This window comes from Cetorhinus maximus, chromosome 25, assembly GCF_964194155.1.
Source record: "Cetorhinus maximus chromosome 25, sCetMax3.hap1.1, whole genome shotgun sequence".
NCBI classification, from domain to species: Eukaryota; Metazoa; Chordata; class Chondrichthyes; order Lamniformes; family Cetorhinidae; genus Cetorhinus; species Cetorhinus maximus.
This window is the reverse complement of record NC_135903.1, coordinates 4,203,274-4,223,201: the sequence shown is the minus strand read 5'-3', so window position 1 is coordinate 4,223,201 and position 19,928 is coordinate 4,203,274. Positions and strand designations below refer to the sequence as shown.

The window sequence follows — 19,928 nt, the reverse complement described above, 5'->3', positions numbered from 1 at the left end:
TTGAATATATAATATATATATATATATTAAATAACCTGTCGCAATATGTTACCTGGCTTTAGGGATTCAATGGTGCAGAGGTGTGTACAGTCCTTAAGGGTGCTTTACATAGAGTGTGGGGTAAATTTAAAAGAATGCAGCCATTTAAAGATGACCCTAGGGTTTAAAACAATGTTAGCCTTTCAAAGGCCCCAAGTAATTTTAATGTATACGCTGAGCTTTGTCAAGTAATGTTTGGTAGGAAACTTAGTCTGCATCCAAATAATGTAGCATTTCTGGTATAATGCAGTGACTGAAAGATCGGGGGGGGCCTATCCCCACTGAGCTAAAATGAGACTGTTAGCCTCCACAGTCCAATGCATCTCAGCCCTATTCACACTGGTCACAGCGCAGTCTGTGTATTGGTTTTATTTTTGGTTGACCATCCTGCACACTCACCTTTGGCACTGATGCTGCGCAGATCTGTGATCTTCATTAGCATTTTTGGGAACATGTGGGGCTTGTTCGGTCGCCTTTTCCTCACATAGATCTTCAGGGCTTCCAATAACGGCTCCTGCAGCTTGTCCACTTTCTCTGGCTCCTCCAGGTCCTGACGGTCTACAAAAGAAAAAAAAACCCCATTATTAATAGAGCTTTAATCGCTCGCTTCCATCCTCATATTCCTAAACTTTCTCAGTCACCCTCTCGCCATCAGCTACATCAGTCAGTTTAATGCAGACAGAGCCTGTAGGAGTCGTGATCATCTTGTACTTTCCCCATCCAAACTTGTGCCCATCCCGCTGTATTTGCTGATCTACATTGGCTCCCAGCCTGGCATTGTCCCGATTTTAAAAAGCTTGCCTTTGTTTTCCCTTTCCCCCCTGGCCTCCCCTCTCCATATCTCTGTCACTTCCTCCAGACCGAAAACCCTCTGTGATCTCTGCACTGCTTCAATTCTGGCTTCTTGTGCACCCCTGATTTTCTTACCTCTTTCTCCCCCCGCACCCCCCCCCCACCCCCTGTAAGATGCTTCTTAAAGTCTACCTTTATGACCAAGCTTTCGGCCAGCTGTTCTGATATCTACATTAATATAAGACAGTCATAAAGAAATCCAATAGGGAATACAGAAGAAACTTTTTTACCCAGAGAGTAGTGAGAATGTGGAACTCGCTACCACAGGGGGTGGTTGAAGCAAATAGTATAGATGCATTTACGGAGAAACTAGACATGCATATGGGGGGGAACTGAATAGAGTATTACGATGGTAGATTTATGTGAGGAAAGATGGGGGAGGCTCAAGTGGAGCATAAACACCAGTATGAAGTGGTTGGGCCGAATGGCCTGTTTCTGTGCAGTATATCCCATGTAACCCTAATGTGGCTCGGTGTTGAATTCTGTTCGACAATCACGCCTGTGAAATGTCTTGAGCCATCTTACTACATTGAAGACACTATTCTAAATGTAAGCTGTTCTTGTGCAGTTGATGCAATATCAGTGAGGCAAGTTATCATATTCTTCTGGGTGTTTATTGATGCTTTCTTTTTAATTGCCAAATTTCGACTTCAGCTGAGCTGGAATCCATAGACACAGAGCTGAGGGATACAGTCCCCATACAGCCACTTTCCATGTGTCTTCTGATAGTGTCAGATGATTATATAACAGTGGGGTTCATCATAGCCAAGACTAATTCTGTTCTCATCCGACATTCACACATACTTGCACGTTGCAGCGGGGGGTGGGGTTACTAACAGCAATTAAGTGCAGAAACCCAGGCTGATTTCTATGCTCTTTACCCATGGGTTGCAAAGGCCAATCTTACCTCTTCAACTGACCATTCCAGCTAATTCAACACTTGCTGCTAATTGAACCAGATCTTCCAGTCTATATGAGTTAGCTTAGGAGCCAATGCGGAATTCAAAAGCTTTCTTAACAGCTGTAAAGGACAGCAACACTTCCTTATGAGTATGTGAGTCTCCAGTTTTTACAAAGGATAGATTAATGGAGAATTTCGCAGGTAGATGCCGAAGAGAAGTTAAAAACTCAAATTAGTAAAACTGCAGACAGCTGTGCATCTCAGAAACATTTATACTTCTAAGCTAACTGTTGCTTCAAACAGCATTCCATGACTGTGCCGTTGCAGTGTCTGTAGCCAGGTCAGTCTCTGGTGAAGACCCAAATCCACTGGGAATTGAATAGAGAAAGTGCTCATGCTCAATTCACTTATGACCTTTAATAGCCATCAGTCAGAAAGGACACCATCACCACATCTGTCTGGATTGGGTTCAAACCCAAATTCCAGCTGTTAAAAGGACAGTGTTCATAGACTATACATCCAATAGGCCTTCCACCCATCAGATGCAAAAACAGGTTCTCATTCCAACTCCGCCCTTTGGACAACTTGATCCCAGGACCCAGGAACAGTCAACATTGATGCCGTTCTCAACCATCATCCACATATAAGCATATTACCAGAGAGTAATCCAGAGCAGGAAGTCAGATTGACTTTTACTTCCTTAACTCAGAGGTCCCGAGGTAGCATTGCTGTCCTGGTTGAGGTCAGCCACTAAAGACTAAAGATTGAATCTGGGATCTTTGTGGTCCACAATGCTTGCTACTTAACCTGGGGGAGTTATTTTCTGAGGTTTTAAACAAGGAGCACAAATTTGCAATCATTGTACTGATCGTGTGAGGAATGAAGCTGCACCTTGAACCTCCTCCTGCGGCTAAACATAATAAAGAAATTTCAAGCATATAGAAGCTTAAAATAATGTCTCTCAGCTACTTCCCTGAGAGAGCAAAAATATGCCTATCTCAGCCTTAAACACACTCAATGATGGAACATACTCAACCTTCTGGGGTACAGAAGTCCAAAGATTCACAACACTCTCAGTGAAGAAGTTTCTCTTCATCTCAGTCCTAAATGATTGGCCCCTTATCCTGAGACTATTCCCCCTGTTCTAGATTCCCCAATCAGAGAAAACAACCTCTCAGTATCTACCCTGTCAAGTCCCTTCAGAATCCTGATCTTGAGATCGTCTCTCATTCTTCTAAACTCCGAGGAGTATAGGCCCAATTTACTCAGCATCTCGTCATAGGACAACCTCTTATCCCAGGAAACAATCTAGTGAATCTTCGCTGTACTGCCTCCAATGCAAGTATATCATTCCTTAAATATGGAGACCAAAACCACACTGAGGTCCCACAGCAACAATGAGATGAATGACCAGACCACCCGATTTTGATGTTGTTGCTTGGAGGTGAATTGTCCCAGGACACTGGGAAAACTCCTTTTCCCTTCCTGAAACATTGCTCTGAAACCTGAACATCAATCTGAACGACATGCAAAAGACCTGGCAGCTCATCGGAAGGACACGTTGCCATAAACGCAGTTGTCCCTGCAAATATCAGGTTAGATTGTGTTCTCAAGTCCTGGAGCAGTACTTTAACACAGACCCTTCCAAGGTGAGAACGCTACCAGCTGAGCCAATATTGCCATAAAAGAGGGGTAAGGGTTAATAAATATTAAGTGCAAACGTTATTTGAATTGCTATTTGTTTACATCTTGTTGACGGTGTTTCACTCTAATAGTTAATAGTATTACTACCTACAGATGAAACATCAAATTATGTGCTAACAAAACCACATATTACAAACGCCAGAGAATGATACAAGCATGCAATGATGTGCTTCTGTGTTAAACAAAACATGTTGTAAAAACTGACTATTTTCAATTATCAGTGCACATTTAGACAGGATCAGTTAATGGACTCGAATGACCAGCTGGCAAACAAGTCTCAAATTTTTCCTCTTTGCTGAATACCAACTGGACCAAATTGCTCATCGGGACCTGAAAAGCTATGGATCTTCCCTTTAAATCAGGATGCCAGCCAGCAGTGCACAATGGCTGTACGCTGTTACTGTCTTTACTGTCCCTCTGCAGAAAGCAGTTTAGATGCAATGGAGCAGATTAGTGGCAAAATTCCAGGGACCAGGTTTTTAAAAAATGAAGCCTGTGTTGTGTTTTGATCTGCAAACCGATTTCACCAATGTCAGTCACATTACAGCTTTCTCTGCCTCCCACTCCTTTTTTTTCAGTGGTTCATCTCTTTTGCAATGCGAGCAGACACCTCAATGCAGGGGAGGAAACAGTGACAGAATTAATGTGGCACTGTCAAACCAATTCATTCAGTTTCCAGTAGCAAGCTTTTCTACCAACAGCAGAGCAGTAAGGCACCACTCCTCCAATAGTTGTTGAGATCACCAAACAAAAATTTAAAGTAAAACCGTCATCCTTATGTCCCAACTTGTTCAATGTTTTAAATTTTAGATTGAGCCGTCCAATCGAGTTACAATTTCACTTTGACCGTCTGCTATTTTTTCTTGTTGGTGTTCACTACTCGTATCCTTTGTCAATGACAAGTTGCTGTGATGCTTCCCCTAAGCAGATATCTGTGAGCCACAGTGTAGTTAGCAGGTTATTCAAACTGGGCAGGTGGCAATCAGATTTTCTACACATCTGATATCAAACATGTGCATTCTAGCAGAGATTGCTGGACAGTGGGCAATCTGGCTGATTTCCCCCTCCTTAACCCAGGATCATTGAAGGCAATTGTAGCACTCCCCTAGCCCCACTCTAGTCAAGATCAGTTAAATCAGTATAGACAGAAGATTGACCTTCTGGCTCAGCAGCTCTCTGAATAAACATGTCCTGTCATTATTTTTAAGCCTCCCTTTTTTTAAACATTGCCACCTAACAGGCTTTGTGAACTATCATGAGTCTGTACAACTCAATTTTTGGAATAATTCTCAACATTATTTAAGTTATAGTACCTGCCCCCGGTCTAGATTCTTAAGCTGGCGAACAAAAAGTGTAACACTGATTAAAGGTAAAGGCTTCATTTGAAGTGTCTACAATAAGCCATGTGAAATACTCCCAATGGTGAAACATGTCCAACTTTAAAGACAGACAACTGTAGAGGCAACTGGGAGCCGGTGGCACAGTGGTATTGTCATTGGGCTGGTAATCCAGAGACCCAGGGTAATGTCCTGGGGACCTGAGTTCAAGTTCTATCATGGCAGATGGTTGGAATTTGAATTCAATAAAAATCTGGAATAATTGCTGATTGTTGTAAAAACCCATCTGGTTCACTCCAGGACAATGGCAATGTGGTTGACTCTTAAATGCCCTCTGAACAAGGGCTATTAGGGGTGGACAATAAATGCCAGCAATGCCCACATCCCATGAATGATTTTTTAAAAAACTGTCAATGTGCTTCATTGTTCAGTCAGTGAAGTTAGCAATGGGGTTGTCAGGTGGCTGTATTGGCTGGAAGGTTTTGTGAGGATGGAGGTTGCTGTATTAGTTGGAGGGTATGTGTGGGGTGAGGGCTGCTTTGGTGCTCGCTGTTTTCCTCAGAGTGTGGCGGGGTAAGTGTGATGTGTTCCTTTGAGGATGTGGTGAAGCTACAGGTGGCTGTGTTCCTCAGAGTACAGTAGGGTCAGGTGTAGCGTGTTCCGTTTAGGATGTGATGAGATTGGAGAAGGCTATGTTACTTGCAGAGTGAGGTTGCAGTGGAGATGACCATGTTTCTCAGAAGGTTTGTGTGGCTGGTGTCTAATCTTTGGAGTCCTGTTGGAAGTTGGGTGTATTGGGCAGGGTCCAGTAATGGTGTGGATGGGAGGTGCCCAGTCCTCGAAGGTTTAGTGGGGAGGGGAGGCAGCACTGTTCATTTGGGGAGAATGTGCTTTTATACCTGCAACTGATGGCTAAAGCCCTTCAACACTAGTGCACAACATCTTGGGTAAGTAACGCACCTTAACCCAAGTTCAGCTGATCATGGCCTACTTTTTTAGATTTTTTGCTTTCCACATGAGCTGTCCTATCTTGTGTAAGATTTGCCATGCTAGAAAAACATCAGGAAAATGTGGGCATTAATTGAGTTGCAGAGTTGGCCTCCAGTCTATGGCTTAAACATCAAGGACTCTTGTGCCTGAAGATCAAGAATTCACTTCAATTGGGGTAACACTTCAGTGGGAATGTCTGTTGTAAATTATCACTTACTATTTAACAGAGCTGAAACACTCCCAGCTGTAAAACAAACAGCCTTTACTGGCAGCTTTATACATCGTTTCTAAAAAAAAATATTGCCATCATAATAAAAGGATCATATTATCTATATTTTTTTAAAGAATAGTACTGCTTTGTTTAAACGATCCCATTAAAATGTATCATTTTAAAGAAAAGGCTGTCTAACTTAGAATCTTCTCCAATGGTAATGGGACCATCTGAATGAACCATTAAAAACCAGAAGGTCAAAGGATCAATTCCCGATCTGTGCCAAGTTTGCTGGCATTAGCAGTTTGAGGTGTTAAATTTGCTTCAGTTTGCCTGGGTTTAAGGAGGAAAAAGATCAACCCACTCCAGCCAGTGACTTCATCTGGAGGTGAGCGTGTCTAGACATTGAGAGAGAATGGGAGTGGACTTGACTATAGTACCCAGCCCTGTGGGCAAACAGCACACCAACACTCACTGTCTGAACTCACATGAGTAACTGACACCTGGACAAGGTACCAAAAGGCAGATCAGCACCCACAGAGCTCAGGCCTCTGTCGGGCTTAATTAACACTTTCAGGAAAAGGAAGGAAAAATGGGAATGAAACTGCCAAAAAAGATTCACCTCCTAGTAACTGTCCTTATAGGTCTGTTCTACCATTCAGTGAGATAGTGTTTGGCCTGTGACATAAATACACGTGGTTAAAAAAAAAATCCATCAATCTTGGATTTAAAAACTAACAACTGATCAATTGCCACTTGCTTGCATGAGAAAGTTCCAAACTTTTGGCAATCTTTGTGTGTAGCGGGGTTTCTTAATTTTGCAACTAAAAGACCAGGCTCAAATTTTTCGGTTCTGTTCCTCTAGTGCAAAACTCCCCAGCCTTTGTTATAGTTTATCTCTATTTATCCAATCTTGAAAACTTAGATCAAATCACCCCTTAATCTCAAAAATCACAGCGAATACAACCCTAGCTTGTGCAATCTCTCCTTGTAATTTAACCCCCGGAGTCCAGGTATTATTCTAGTAAATCTATGCTGCGCCCCCTCAAGGTCCTCCTTCACCAACAGTTTTACCAAAACATTATCAATGAACTATTACACTCACGTAAATAACCAATTTACTGCCAATTAATGTGATTTCAGAGCTGTTAAACAATCATGGCGTTATTTTACAGTATTACAGCTTACATACACATGTAGTGCTGGTTTACATTGGGTGCAAAGTGAAGTGTTGGCACAACTCTGATCACCATTAATACAAACAGCATGTTCGTCACATCTGTTTTCTTTTATAACTTTTCATCGTGACGTTGAGGGTCGGACACTATACCACTTTTTGTACTTAGAAACAGCATTAAACTTTCTGACCTGAAACCGTAACCAACTTTTTCTCTCTCCACATACGCTGGCCGGCATTTTGTTTTTATTTCAAACACTTTGAGATTAGATGTAATATGTGTGAATAGGGGGGAAAAAAAATGTTGTTATGGTTCATGAGTCAGTGAAGAGGGAACCCATCAACTTAAGATAGTTTAGATGTTGACGGAGGTCAGGAAAATGCCTTTATGCAGAAGATCATCGTGGCATGGAATACTTTGCCATAGGGAGTGGCTGAGACAGACACATTTTTACAGAAAATGTGGATAATTATTTGAAGCAGAGGATGTTGTAGGGCGATGGGGAGAGAACAGGGTAATTGAATTTGTTTTGGATTACTCCAGCAGTCAGTACAGATCTGATGGGCCAAATGGCCACCTTCTGTGCTACATGCAGATAAGGAAAACCTGAGAGCGGAGAGAGCTGGATGGGGCCAGGAATGGGATATTGAGAGGAACAGCTTGAGAAAGAAAAGAACCAGAGCGAAGGCAAGAATGAGATGTGGCGGGAATGTTTGTGGGAAGATATGGGAGAAAAGCAAGAATGGGATAATGGGACAGAAAGTTTGAGGGAGGAGGGGGCAGGGAAAAGGTGGCATGGGTAAGGGAAGGGAAAGTTTGATGGGGGAAAGCAGGGCGAAGGCAGGATGGGATACTGGGAGGGAAAGCTTGAGAAAGAAGTGAGCAGGGAAAAGGTAGGAATGAGAGAGAAAGTTTGAGGGAGAAGCAATCAGGACGAAGACAGATACTGGGAGGGAATGTTTGAGAGAGGAAGGAGCAGGTCAAGGGTGGCAACCAGAAAATTGTGAGCCATGTGACGGTAGAGTTCAGTGTCGAGCTGGAGGCCATTCAGTTACACCAAACATTCTGCTCAGGATAAAAACAAAAAACTACTGCGGATGCTGGAAATCCAAAACAAAAACAGAATTACCTGGAAAAACTCAGCAGGTCAGGCAGCATCGGTGGAGAAGAAAAGAGTCGATGTTTCGAGTCCACAAGACCCTTCTCGAAACGTCGACTCTTTTCTTCTCCACCGATGCTGCCAGACCTGCTGAGTTTTTCCAGGTAATTCTGTTTTTATTCTGCTCAGGATCTCATTCTGCTCCGAAGAAGGGTCATACGGACTCAAAACATTAACTCTGTTTCTCTCTCCACAGACGCTGTCAGGTCTGCTGAGTTTTTCTAGCATTTTCAGCTTTTATTTCAAGTTTCCAGCATCCACAGTACTTTGCTTTTATCTGCTCAGGATCTCATTACTTTTACCAAAGACTGGGAATAACTCGAAAGCAACTTTCCATTACTCGTCCTTTAGTTTGCAGGAAGAAATTTTTGAGTAATTCTGACTTTATGATGCTGTTAATTCCAATATTTCCAACCACTGATGTTCCTTGTACTAATTTATTTCAATTAACCTACATGCTGTCAGAAAAGTCACCCCCTGCTAAGCTAGGGCTATGCTTCATTTCAAACAGTGGGGCCTTTAAACAAGTGATTTAAAATTACTTTTCCCCCTTTATGGTCCTTCTGCAACACACATTAGATTCCTGCCAACAATATATTCCTAAACCCTGCAAAAATAGAGTTTGTTGCAAAGGTGTGTGCGCGTGCGTCTGTGTGTGCGTGCACGCACGAGAAAGAGGGAGCTGTATCTTTCAGACGAGCATGCTGAGAAAATCAGTAGGTTATATTATCCTCTGTTCTTTTGTGAAGAAGTTACTCTGCCCATAGATTGGAGAACACCATTCATACCAACTCTTGCCAGTAGAAATGGTTAACGCAGGGTTAAAATACCCTGCCAACGTCAATCTTTTGATGTGATTATTCAGGTGCTCTTTCGAAAAGGGGAGCATGGACTCAAATTGCAATGCAATTAAACTATATCATAAAATAAAAAGTCCAGAATTAACAGTATTTAGAATTCACTCAGAAGAAACTATCCACATCATTGTTAATCATCTCAACAATCAATTAGCTCTAGAGCCTGCAGTTTGGGGAATGGTTGATTTTTGGGGGACCTGTTCGTGTTTTTAGCTGGTAAAAGGGAAAGTGCGTCATTCATCTATTTTCAATGAATGCACTAGATGGGAAATCATTATTAGACTTCTATTAAAAAAACTTACTGCAAAGCAATATGATGTTTATATTATTTTATTATACTTGTGCCATTAGCTGTTACTGTCCCCTAACTCCACAGTGTTTCTGACAGTCAAAACTGCTTAAACGACTGTGTGATTTCCAATGCTGAGATGACATTGCCACTTACTTCTCTGTGTGTCCAGTTTCCAGAAGGCCATTACCATGAAATTCAATGAGTAAATTTCATCTTCATGCAGACTGTGGAATTGGTGTTACAAAGGATTTTTGCTGCTATCTGCACCTAATTCCTTTGAGTAACCATTGGTGAAATCCATTTGGACCTAGAGCTCTGTTGTCATTAAGTGTGGCTACTTTGGCTAGCATTTTCTCTCTACCCTAACTGTTGTAATATCCCTACTGACTCTTTTTACTGTTGTAATTTCCTCTTTATTAGTCTTGTCAGTGAAAGCTGAGAAGCAGTATCTGTTCAGTTTCTGTGCCATTTCAGAATCATCCTCTGTAAATTTATCCTGTTCTTCCCTTAGTGGACCTATCCCTACTCTCGTTCTCCTTTTGCTACTTATGTGCCTAAGGAATACTTCATTATTTCTTATTTTCTTTGATATTTTAATTTCGTATTTTGTCTTTGCCTTCCTAATTGTCTGTTTAACCTCTTCCCTAAGCTTACTATATTCCCCTATGGCCTTACCTTCTTCATTATTAATATACTTAGAATCACATAACCTGACAGCACAGCAGGAAGCCACTTGTGTTTGCTCCAATTAGTCCCACTCCTCACTCTATTCCCATAGCCCTGAAATATTTTCATTTTGAAGTATTTATCAAATCCCTTTAGCAAGATGCTATTGAATCTGCTCCCACCACCTTTTCAGGCACTGCATTCCAGGTCCAAAAACTTGCTGCATTAAAAAAAAAATTCTCCTTACCTCCCTCTCTGGTCCTTTTGCCAGTTACCTTAAAGATGTACCCTCGGTTACTACCCTTCCTGCCTGTGAAAACAGTTTCTATCAAAACCCCTTCTTTGTTTTAAACACCCCTATTAAATCTCCCCTTAACCGTATCTGCTCTGAGGAGGACAATTTCAAATTCACTAGTCTCTCCATGTAACTGAGGTGGCTCATCCCTAATCTCATTTTTGCTATTCTGTACCCTCTCCAAAAACTTTGCATATGGCTTTTTCTTCAAATTGAATTTAATCTTCATCTTTTTATTTATCTATTGCATCTAATCCTTGACCACATTTTTTTCTTATTTGCTAATCTCTCTTTTAAATGTTGCCCTCCGTTGTTCTCCCTCTTTGGCAATATTTTTCTCCAATTTGCCTTCCTTAGCCACACTTCATTATTTGTTTTTCCTTTTCCAATTACTTTGGGCTTTGTATTAATCATTCCTCCCAACTCATTACTGTAAATCTTATTATACTGTGATTGCTGCTCCCTACATGTTCTTCTGCACTGACACCTCCTTACATCCCCTCCAAGTCAGACACCATCCTGACTCAGAAATATACCACCATTCCTTCACTGTTGCTGGATCAAAATGCTGTTAGGAACTCCCTCCCTAACAGCACCGGAGTTTTACCTACACCAGATGGATTGCAGCAGTTCAGGGAGGCAGTCTCAGCGACCTTCTCCAGGGCAATTAAGGATGGGCAACAAATACTGGCCTAAATAGCGATGCCAACATCCCATGAAGGAATAAAAAAAAAATGCTCCAATTAATTTACCATTATTAGTCATGAAGTAATAGGAAGGAGTAAAGTTATCATGTTAATATGTATTAACGTACCACATCATGTGATGCAATTCCTATCTGCAGCTCTAGTTTCAAAGGTGAAAGGCGTGGAATGATAGTATTTTTCTCACTTACCTCCACATATGAGGCAGATGGCACTAAGGAGCCCGGTCTCTGCATCGTCCATCTCCAGTGGCAGTAATTGATTGGCAAACGCAAAAACCAGATCAGTGAGGGGGCCAAAGCCTGCATTATGCATCTGTGTCCTGTTCAAGGTAAGGCCATCAGAAAAAGTCATGGTATCCTGGTCAGGGGTGTACCGGGTACAGATTCGCAGAATCTAAGGAAACAAAGAAACACGATAAGAGTGCGCTGATCGAGGGCCGGATTTTCACGGAGTCAGAAAGACTCCGCAGACCTTCAAAAATGGCGGGTGAGACCTGGATGCCAAAGTCCTACCCCCGTTTCCAACAGATCCAATTTTTGCCGGAATGGGAAAAGGGGCGGGGTGTGGTTCACACAGGAGGGAAACCCAAACTCAGCAGGGCTGGATGAACTCAGTGCCGAGTTCAAACAGACCCATTTTTGCTGTTGCAAGGGCCTTAACCCGCAGTGTGGGAATCACAAATTGATAGAGTAGACGCAAAAGCTCTTAAAGAACATATGAGGTCTGTATAACTGTCAGGGTCTGAAGTTTCCTAAATGCCCCGCTCTTTAAACTTTTAAAAAAACAGGCTGCAACTGTCAGTGAGAGCTAAATAAAACCCCTCTGCTGGGCTGCTTTGATTGATAGGCATAAGTTAGAAAAGACAGTGGCATCTGGCCGTTCTGTTTCAATAGAGCTCTTTATTGGCACTTCTCCAAGGACTATCATTATGAATGTGGGGAATATGAGGCGGGTCCGGCAAGTCAGGAAATTTCCCAACTTGAGCTACCTGCCTCGGTAGCCAAAGTCCAGCCCCAACTCTTCAGTACCATGATTGATACAGATATGGAGTTCAGACACTCAACACGAATACCAAATGGCCTAGATTGTTACAACACAATGGCCTGCAGTATAAGTGTCTCTTAGGCTATATTGATGTGCACGGATCACTGTTTTAGTGCTAACAAAGATATCGGGCTGTAACTTCCGAGCTCCCCAGTGTCAGTTTTGGTGGGGTATGCCAAAGATGCGCTGGGGAATCCTTCTGCAGAGTACTCAGGTAAGAGTTTGCACAGCAACTGCCCAGAAGCGCAAACATCCTCTGGATAATTGGGCTGGGACCCATCCGAAAATGCCGTTTAAATCGCAAATTTCGGATGGCTCCGCCAGGGTTATACCAATAGTTACTCAGCAAAAGTTAGAAGAATTAAAACCTCTTCTAACTTCTGAGTAACTATTGTAAAGCTCCAGACCAACTCCACTGGACTCTCCCTGGCCTTGAGCCCCCCCCAACTCCACGACCACCAGCCCGTCCCCAACCCCAGGACCTCGGACACCCTCCCACCCCATGACCCCCTAAGGACCTTGGACCCTGCCACCACCCACAAACCCATCTCTGGATCTCTGACCTCCTCCCCCCCCAACCCAGGACCTAGGACTCCCCTGCCCCACATCACGGACCTCCAACCGAACCCCAACCCTCCCCATTGGACCTCCAACCAACCACCCCCCACTTTCCTGGATGTCTGACCCACCCACCCCACCCCCCAGCCCCGTACCACCCCCAGACACCCCCACCCCACAAATCCTATCCGCTTACCTTAGACACTTACCTTCCCCATGCCTGTCAATTTCCCTGGCCCTTTAAACGTACCTGCTTTTTGGCAGTAAGTGCTGTTAAAAAAGGGGGCGTGGCCTCCTTGAGCTATACTTTGCCGTGGCCTTTGAAGAGTCTTTCGATGAAGGCCCCAGGCAGCTCCGGCAAACCGAATTGAAAATAATTTTCAAGACCAGGTAAGTAGGTATTTATTTCTTCTAATTTTTGTGGGCCAGCACTTTCTGACACTAGTTGCAAGTTACAGCCCATTGACTCCTTATTGGGATAGGGCTTCACAGGTGCCCATTGCTCTTTTTGTCCAAGTCACCATCCTTCAGGTATGAGACAAGATGATGGGTGTTGCAACTTTTTCTTTAACCACGAAGGGCATTGTAGCCAAAACTAATCACCTAATATCCACAGGCGCTTTGGGGAAGGGGCAGTTGGATACCAATAAGGAGCCTTAACTGATTTCTCTCGAATCCAGTAATGAAGTTAATGAACAGCACCACCCAGACTGAGATCAGCTAAAAATAAACTCAATGTACATTTAAACAAAGTCTCCCGCAGGCACAAAATGTCGGGTTTATTAATAGCCATCGATGGGGTGTCTCCTGGCTTTCTGTGGTAACTCAATTCAAAGAAGGCACAGAAAGATGCCAGAAGCCAATTGGCTTGGCTTTGTGGTGCCAGACTGTTGCAAGTACTGAAGGTTGAGAGCCTCTCAGTTCTGTTGATATGGTCCAGTGCCTGCCGTCTGTTAAAGGTGTAGGTTAGCAGAACTTTTCAGTGTTGCTGTTGCTTGCTTTGATGCTAATTGTATAAAATCTAAATGCAAAGAAAGAACACCTTGTGTTTGGTCCACTAACAGAATTGACCCTTCTCTGCAAGAGTTTAACATCTATTGGAAACATTTCCATCGCGCTATCTCTCACCTGGATAAGCACTAAAGAAAGGGCCTGGTGAATTCCTAATGATTCAATTGGTGAAGGCAGTACAGAATCAAATTATACACACTATACACACCACGAGTTCCCAGGTTCAACCCCTAATCCATATTGAGCTGATCTTAGCCAGCGCAGAAGCTGGGGTACTATGGTATGATTCAGTCTCCCTGGGCTAGGGAGGGGAAAAAAAAAGTCAGCGAGTGTTCCTGCTCCAGTTTACTATCCAGCAATCATATAAGAAAAGGGCTCTGCTTAACGGCTCTGTCTCATTGTAGTCAAACATCTGCCGACACAAACTGGCACAGGTCATAAATGAAGAACTGCCAAATCTATGAAGGACCAGATGGGCTGTGCCCGTGGAGCAATGAAACAGTACCTTCTGGAGAGGAAAACAGAAAAGCAATTTGTAGGAAATAAGTGATAAAACAGAGATATTTTACTCACCAAGATATCTAGGCAGGCAGCTTTGAGGAGGGTAATTTGATCAGCGATGGTTAGAGTGGTAAATCCAGGCAGGTGTTTGGCAAACTCAACTGTCTTGATGATGCACTTAGTTGAGAGTTCACTGAACTTGTCCCAGAGATCAATGTCTAACGTTACCCGCTGCTCAGCGCTGTTGTTCTGCAAAGGAAACAGAGTGACATTAGAAGAGGAAAAGTGGAATACTCCAAGATGATCATTTCCAAAATATATTCGGTTTTGTTTCTTCATCCACAGCAATAACTTATTAAATATTCACATGAAACATAAGCATGTTTCTTTTTCCTGCAATGCAAATATTATAGTTATTGTCGCATCCATTTCCCTCTGACAAAAAGCTGTACAAACATGAAACCAGATACTGAAATTTATTTACACATTATTAAGAGTTGCATCCATTTCCAGCCCCTCAGTTTGTGTTATTACTCTTCCTCGTTTATTGCAGACCAGACAATGCTATTGCAGGATTGGTCCATACATGTTTCTGGTGTGGGTGACATTAATTTGTGAGTGGCATTCCCCACTCTTGTCCCTTCAAAATAACCAACAGAGAATGAGAAAATGAATACACGATCAAACAGCCCAAGTTCTTTTGTCACAGGAAACAGAGAAATGGTTATTTTCTTCTGAAACCAAGCGACAACCATTGAAATTGGGGGGAGTGGCTGGTTTTAAAAATTTCAGCAATGCACACTGTAACTTCTTTGATAGATTATTACAGGGAAAAACAGGCACTCTGTTTTTGAAAAAAAGAGATTGGCCAGTGAAAATGACCGTTTCTTTGGGTTATGACATAACTTTTCCAAAGCAACAGTTTTAACCATCACTTTTGGATGCATTTGTTTTAAATGAAAGTTAAAAACATTAAGTGAGCTGAAATGCTAGCAACATTAATTTTTCTGTGAATTAACGATATAAAGGAGACCAAAATGACACATGGCCCCATCTTAATCACAAATAAGTTGCAATTTTACAAAATTATTGCTCCTAGCACATACTTCCCCTGATGGAAACTCATAGCGTAAATTATGGCATGGACATCAACAGATGTTTCATAATATTCTTGCTATTAGACTGGCTGAATGATCATGTTGGGCCTGCTGCCCTTCCCACTTGTATTTCCGAAATGCATGACACACTCACAATTGTAAACGGTACTCGATGATCTACATAACTAATTTGCTTCAAAATTCTGATTTGATTGTAGTTGCCCATAGTTTTGGAAAATAATATGGTTGCTTTTTAGATCAAAGGTGAATGGGGAAACATCTATAGCTCATACATAAGTATCATGCATGGCTCTGAGCTCAAGTTATGTTGTTTGTTTGCAATACATCCACTCTACATGGCTGCATTCTATGAAGCTACTCAAACATCTTTCCTATGACTCTGTGTACCTAGTGTAAGACTGAGCCATATAGATTAGGGAGCTCCAGCTTCTATCCTCATCCTCAATTATTACTGAGTCAGCTGATTTCAACTGGGGTAAAAATGAATTGGGTTTCAAAATCCCTGGAATGTGGGTTGGGGGGGCGGGGCCCACAGGGTGAGGGGAGGTGAACATCACCCCGGCTTCCTGCTGCTGATTGTTATCTACTGGCTCCTTACTAAAGATATCCACAAGTGCCTGTTGAGTGAAGAGGGCTTCAGGTTCAGCTGTGATTAGCTCCAAATTACTGCCCAGGTTTCTGTACGAAGACTGAGTCATAGGGTCACGAAGCCATTATGGCACAGAAGGAGGCCACGACTGAGGAGAAAGAGCAAGGGTTGCAGGCGCCCAAGAAATGAAAGGCTTCAAGAGTCAGGCATTTAGGTAATGATGGACAGAAAAGTGGAATTTCTTTTAGATAACAATACCTGAAGGCTTGTACAGCGCTATTAAATAAGCAGAGTTAACACCAAATGATGTCTTTCCTAACAAGCAAATGAACAAATAGTCACAGTGGTGGCGACAATGGTGGCAACGACTTCTGTTCTTTCAACAGGTGAAAGATTGCAGCAGTTACTTTCTCTTCCCCTAAAAACTCTTTGCTGTCACTTCTGCACTTGTACATGTGATCAAGGATGGAACAACCTTAATGGATGCCACATCATTTAAGGATCAGTTTTAATGGAATGCTTGTTTCTGCTTGGTTTGGCAGTAACTGCGAGCAAGCAAGAAAATAAAGTGCTTAATACAGCAGCGTTTCTTCCATGCATAAGACACTGACCTTCACAACTGTCATCTTGGGATGACAGTCCAGGGCAGGGGAGTGGCACAAGCAGGAGATTGCAACAGGAAAGAATGTCACATTCACTCGCTTGACACAAAGGATTAAGAAATGAAATAAATGGGAGCAGCTGCTGGCAAAGTATGAGGTAATTACCACGGTCGAGGCACACAAGATTATTTTGAACTAACCTACCATAGAACATAGCATAGGTGTTTACAGAGACCTAGCATCTAATTTCTGACCTTCCTTCCTCTTTTATTCACAAGGCCGAGACAGCCTGGCTACAAACTCATCCGTGAACACTATTAGAACAGTTTACTGGACAACTGTTTCTTCCCTTCCAATTCCTTCCCTCTCGAAGGTAGTGACTCTTTTTCCAGGATTAGGTTTCACAGCCCCAGCACCCATTTGGCCATTCTTCACGTTTCAGCTGAGACAGCGAGCGGCAGCAGATTGTTTGAGCATGCAGGGAATCACAGGCCTGATCCTGCTCTCTCACCCACATGAACATTTTCCAGCAGAGATATCTGCACTCCTCTACTTCTGGCTTTTTGTGCACCCCAATTTTAATTACTCCACCTCTGGTGGCTGCACCTTCAGTTGCCACAACTCTGGAATGCCTGCCCTACACCTCCTCTGCCTCTCTAGCTCACTCTCCTCCTTTAGGACGCTCCTTAAAATCTACCTCTCTGTCCAAGCTGTTCATCATTTTACCTAATGTTTCCTTGTGTCGCCCTGTGCCATACTTTGTTTTATAATGCTCCTGTGAAGCATCAAGGGACATTTTATTACGTTAAAGGAACTACATAAATACAACTTGCTGTTGTTGTTTTTGAAGTTCATCTCTAAAAAAACGTTCAGATTCCAATGATTTTTAAAAATTCTTTTATGGCATGTGGGCGTCACTGGCTGGGCCAGCATTTTTATTGCCACCCCCGATTGTCCTTGATAAGGTGGTGGTGAGCTGTTTTTGTGAACCGCTACGGGCCATATGGTGTGGGTACACCCACAGTGCTGTTAGAGAGGAAGTTCCAGGATTTTGACCCAATGACAGTGAAGGAACGACGATATAGTTCCGAGTCAGGATGGTGTGTGGCTTGGAGGGGAACTTCCAGGTGATGGAGGTCTCATGCATCTGCTGCCCTTTTAAGTGGTAGTGGTTGTGGATTTGGAAGGTGCTGTCAAAGTAGCCTTGGTGAGTTGCTGCAATGCATCTTGTAGGTGGTACACACTGCTGCCACTGTGTGTCGGTGGTGCAGGGAGTGAATGTTTGTGGAAGGGGTGACAATCAAGTGGGCTGCTTTGTCCTGGATGGTGTCGAGCTTTTTGAGTGCTGCTGGAGCTGCAATCATCCAGGCAAGTGAAGAGTATTCCATCACACTCCTGACTTGTGTTTTGTGGATGGTGGACAGGCTTTAGGAGTCAGGTGAGTTACTCTCCAAAGATTTCCCAGCCTCTGACCTGCTCTTATAGCCACTGTATTTATATTGCTAGTCCAGTTCAGTTTCTGGTCAATGGTAGCCCCCATGATGTTGATAGTGGGGGATTCAGCGATGGTAATGCCAATGAATATCAAGGGGAAATGGTTGAATTCTCTCTTGTTGGAGATGGTCAATGCCTAGCAATTATGTGGTGCGAATGTTACTTGCCACTTATCAGCCCAAGCCTGAATGTTGTCCAGGTCTTGCTGCATATGGGCATGTACTGCTTCAGCATCTGAGGAGTCACGAATGATGCTAAACATTGTGCAATCATCAGTGAACATCACCAATTCTGACCTTATGATGGAAGGGAGGTCTTTGTTGAAGCAGCTGAAGATGGTTGAACCTAGGGCACTACCTGAGGAACTGTTGCAGTGATGTCCTGGGACTCAGATGATCGGCCTCAAACAACCACAACCATCTTCCTTTGTACTAGGCTTGACTTCAACCAGTGAAGAGTTTCCCCCGATTCCAATCGACTTCAGTTTTGCTAGGGCTCCTTAATGCCACACTGAGTCAAATGCAGCCTTGATGTCACAGGCAGTCACTCTCACCTCACCTCTTGAATTAAACTCTTTATTCCATGTTTGGACCAAAGCGTAATGAAGTTAGGAGTTCAGTGACCCTGGCGGAATCTAAACTGAGCGTCAGTGAGCAGGTTATTGCTGTGTAAATGCTGCTTGATAGTACTGTCAAGGACAACTTCCATCACCTTTTTTGATGATTGAGAGTAGACTGATGGGGCGGTAATTGTCCGGATCGGATTTGTCCTGCTTTTTGTGGACAGGATATACCTGGACAGTTTTCCACATTGCCAGTGCTGTAGCTGTGCTGGAACAGCTTGGTTAAGGGTGCAGTTAGTTATGGAGCACAAGTCTTGCTGGAATGTTGTCAGGGCCCACAGCCTTTGCAGTATGCAGTACCTTCAGCCATTTCCTGGTATCACGTGGAGTGAATCAAATTGGCTGGAGAGTGGCTTCTCCGATGCTGGGAACATCCAGAGGGGGCTGAGATGGATCATCCACTCAGCACTCGGGTAGATTGGTGAGGATGAGATCAAGTAGGTTTTCCCTCCTGTTGGTTCCCTCACTACCTGCTACAGACCCTGTCTAGTAGCTATGCCCTTTAGGACTTGGCCAGCTTGGTTGATGGTGGTGCTACTGAGCCACTCTTGGTGATGGACATTGAAGTCCCCCACCCAGAGTACATTCTGTGCCCGAGCCACCCTCAGTGCTTCCTCCAAGTGGTGTCCAACATAGAGGAGTACTGATTCAGCAGCTGAGGTGGGGAGGCGGGGGTCTTGGGGTGGGGGGTAGGCAGTAATCAGCATGAAGTTTCCTTGCCCACGTCTGATTTGATGCCATGGGTTCCAGAGTCTATGTTCAGAATATATACCACTGTGCCACCACCGCTGGTGGGTCTGTGCTGTCAATGACACAGGACATACCTAGAGGTGGTAATGGTGGTGTCTGGGACATTGTTTGTAAGGTATGATTCCATGTATGACTACGTTTGGCTGTTGCTTGGCTACTCTGTGGGATGCCTCTCCCAATTTTGGCACAGCACCCAGATGTTAATAAGGAGGGCTTTACAGGGTTGACAGGGCTGAGTGTGCCTTTGTTGTTCGTGGTGCCTAGATCAATGTCAGGTAATCCCAATGCTGGTTTCATTCCTTGCTGTAGTCTTTGTAGCAGTTTCATACAACTGAGTGGCTTGCTTGGCCATTTCCAAGGGCATTCAAGAGTCAACCACATTGCTGTGGGTCTGGGGTCACATGTAGGCCAGACCAGATTAAGGATAGCAGATTTCCTTCCCTAAAGTTTA

General features: G+C 43.4%; 1 protein-coding gene across 16 annotated transcripts in view; it reads right to left on the bottom strand.

Moving 5' to 3' along the window:
- Positions 1–19,928, bottom strand: part of raraa (retinoic acid receptor, alpha a) — a 534,959-nt gene that overhangs the window by 5,558 nt on the left and 509,473 nt on the right. For all 16 annotated transcript variants that reach the window (XM_078529303.1, XM_078529300.1, XM_078529314.1 and 13 more), the window contains 3 exons: positions 14,375–14,551; positions 11,377–11,581; positions 439–597 (listed from right to left, as the gene is read on the bottom strand). In XM_078529303.1, coding sequence (XP_078385429.1) covers positions 439–597; positions 11,377–11,581; positions 14,375–14,551 — 541 coding nt within the window. The remainder of the gene's footprint in view (positions 1–438; positions 598–11,376; positions 11,582–14,374; positions 14,552–19,928) is intronic.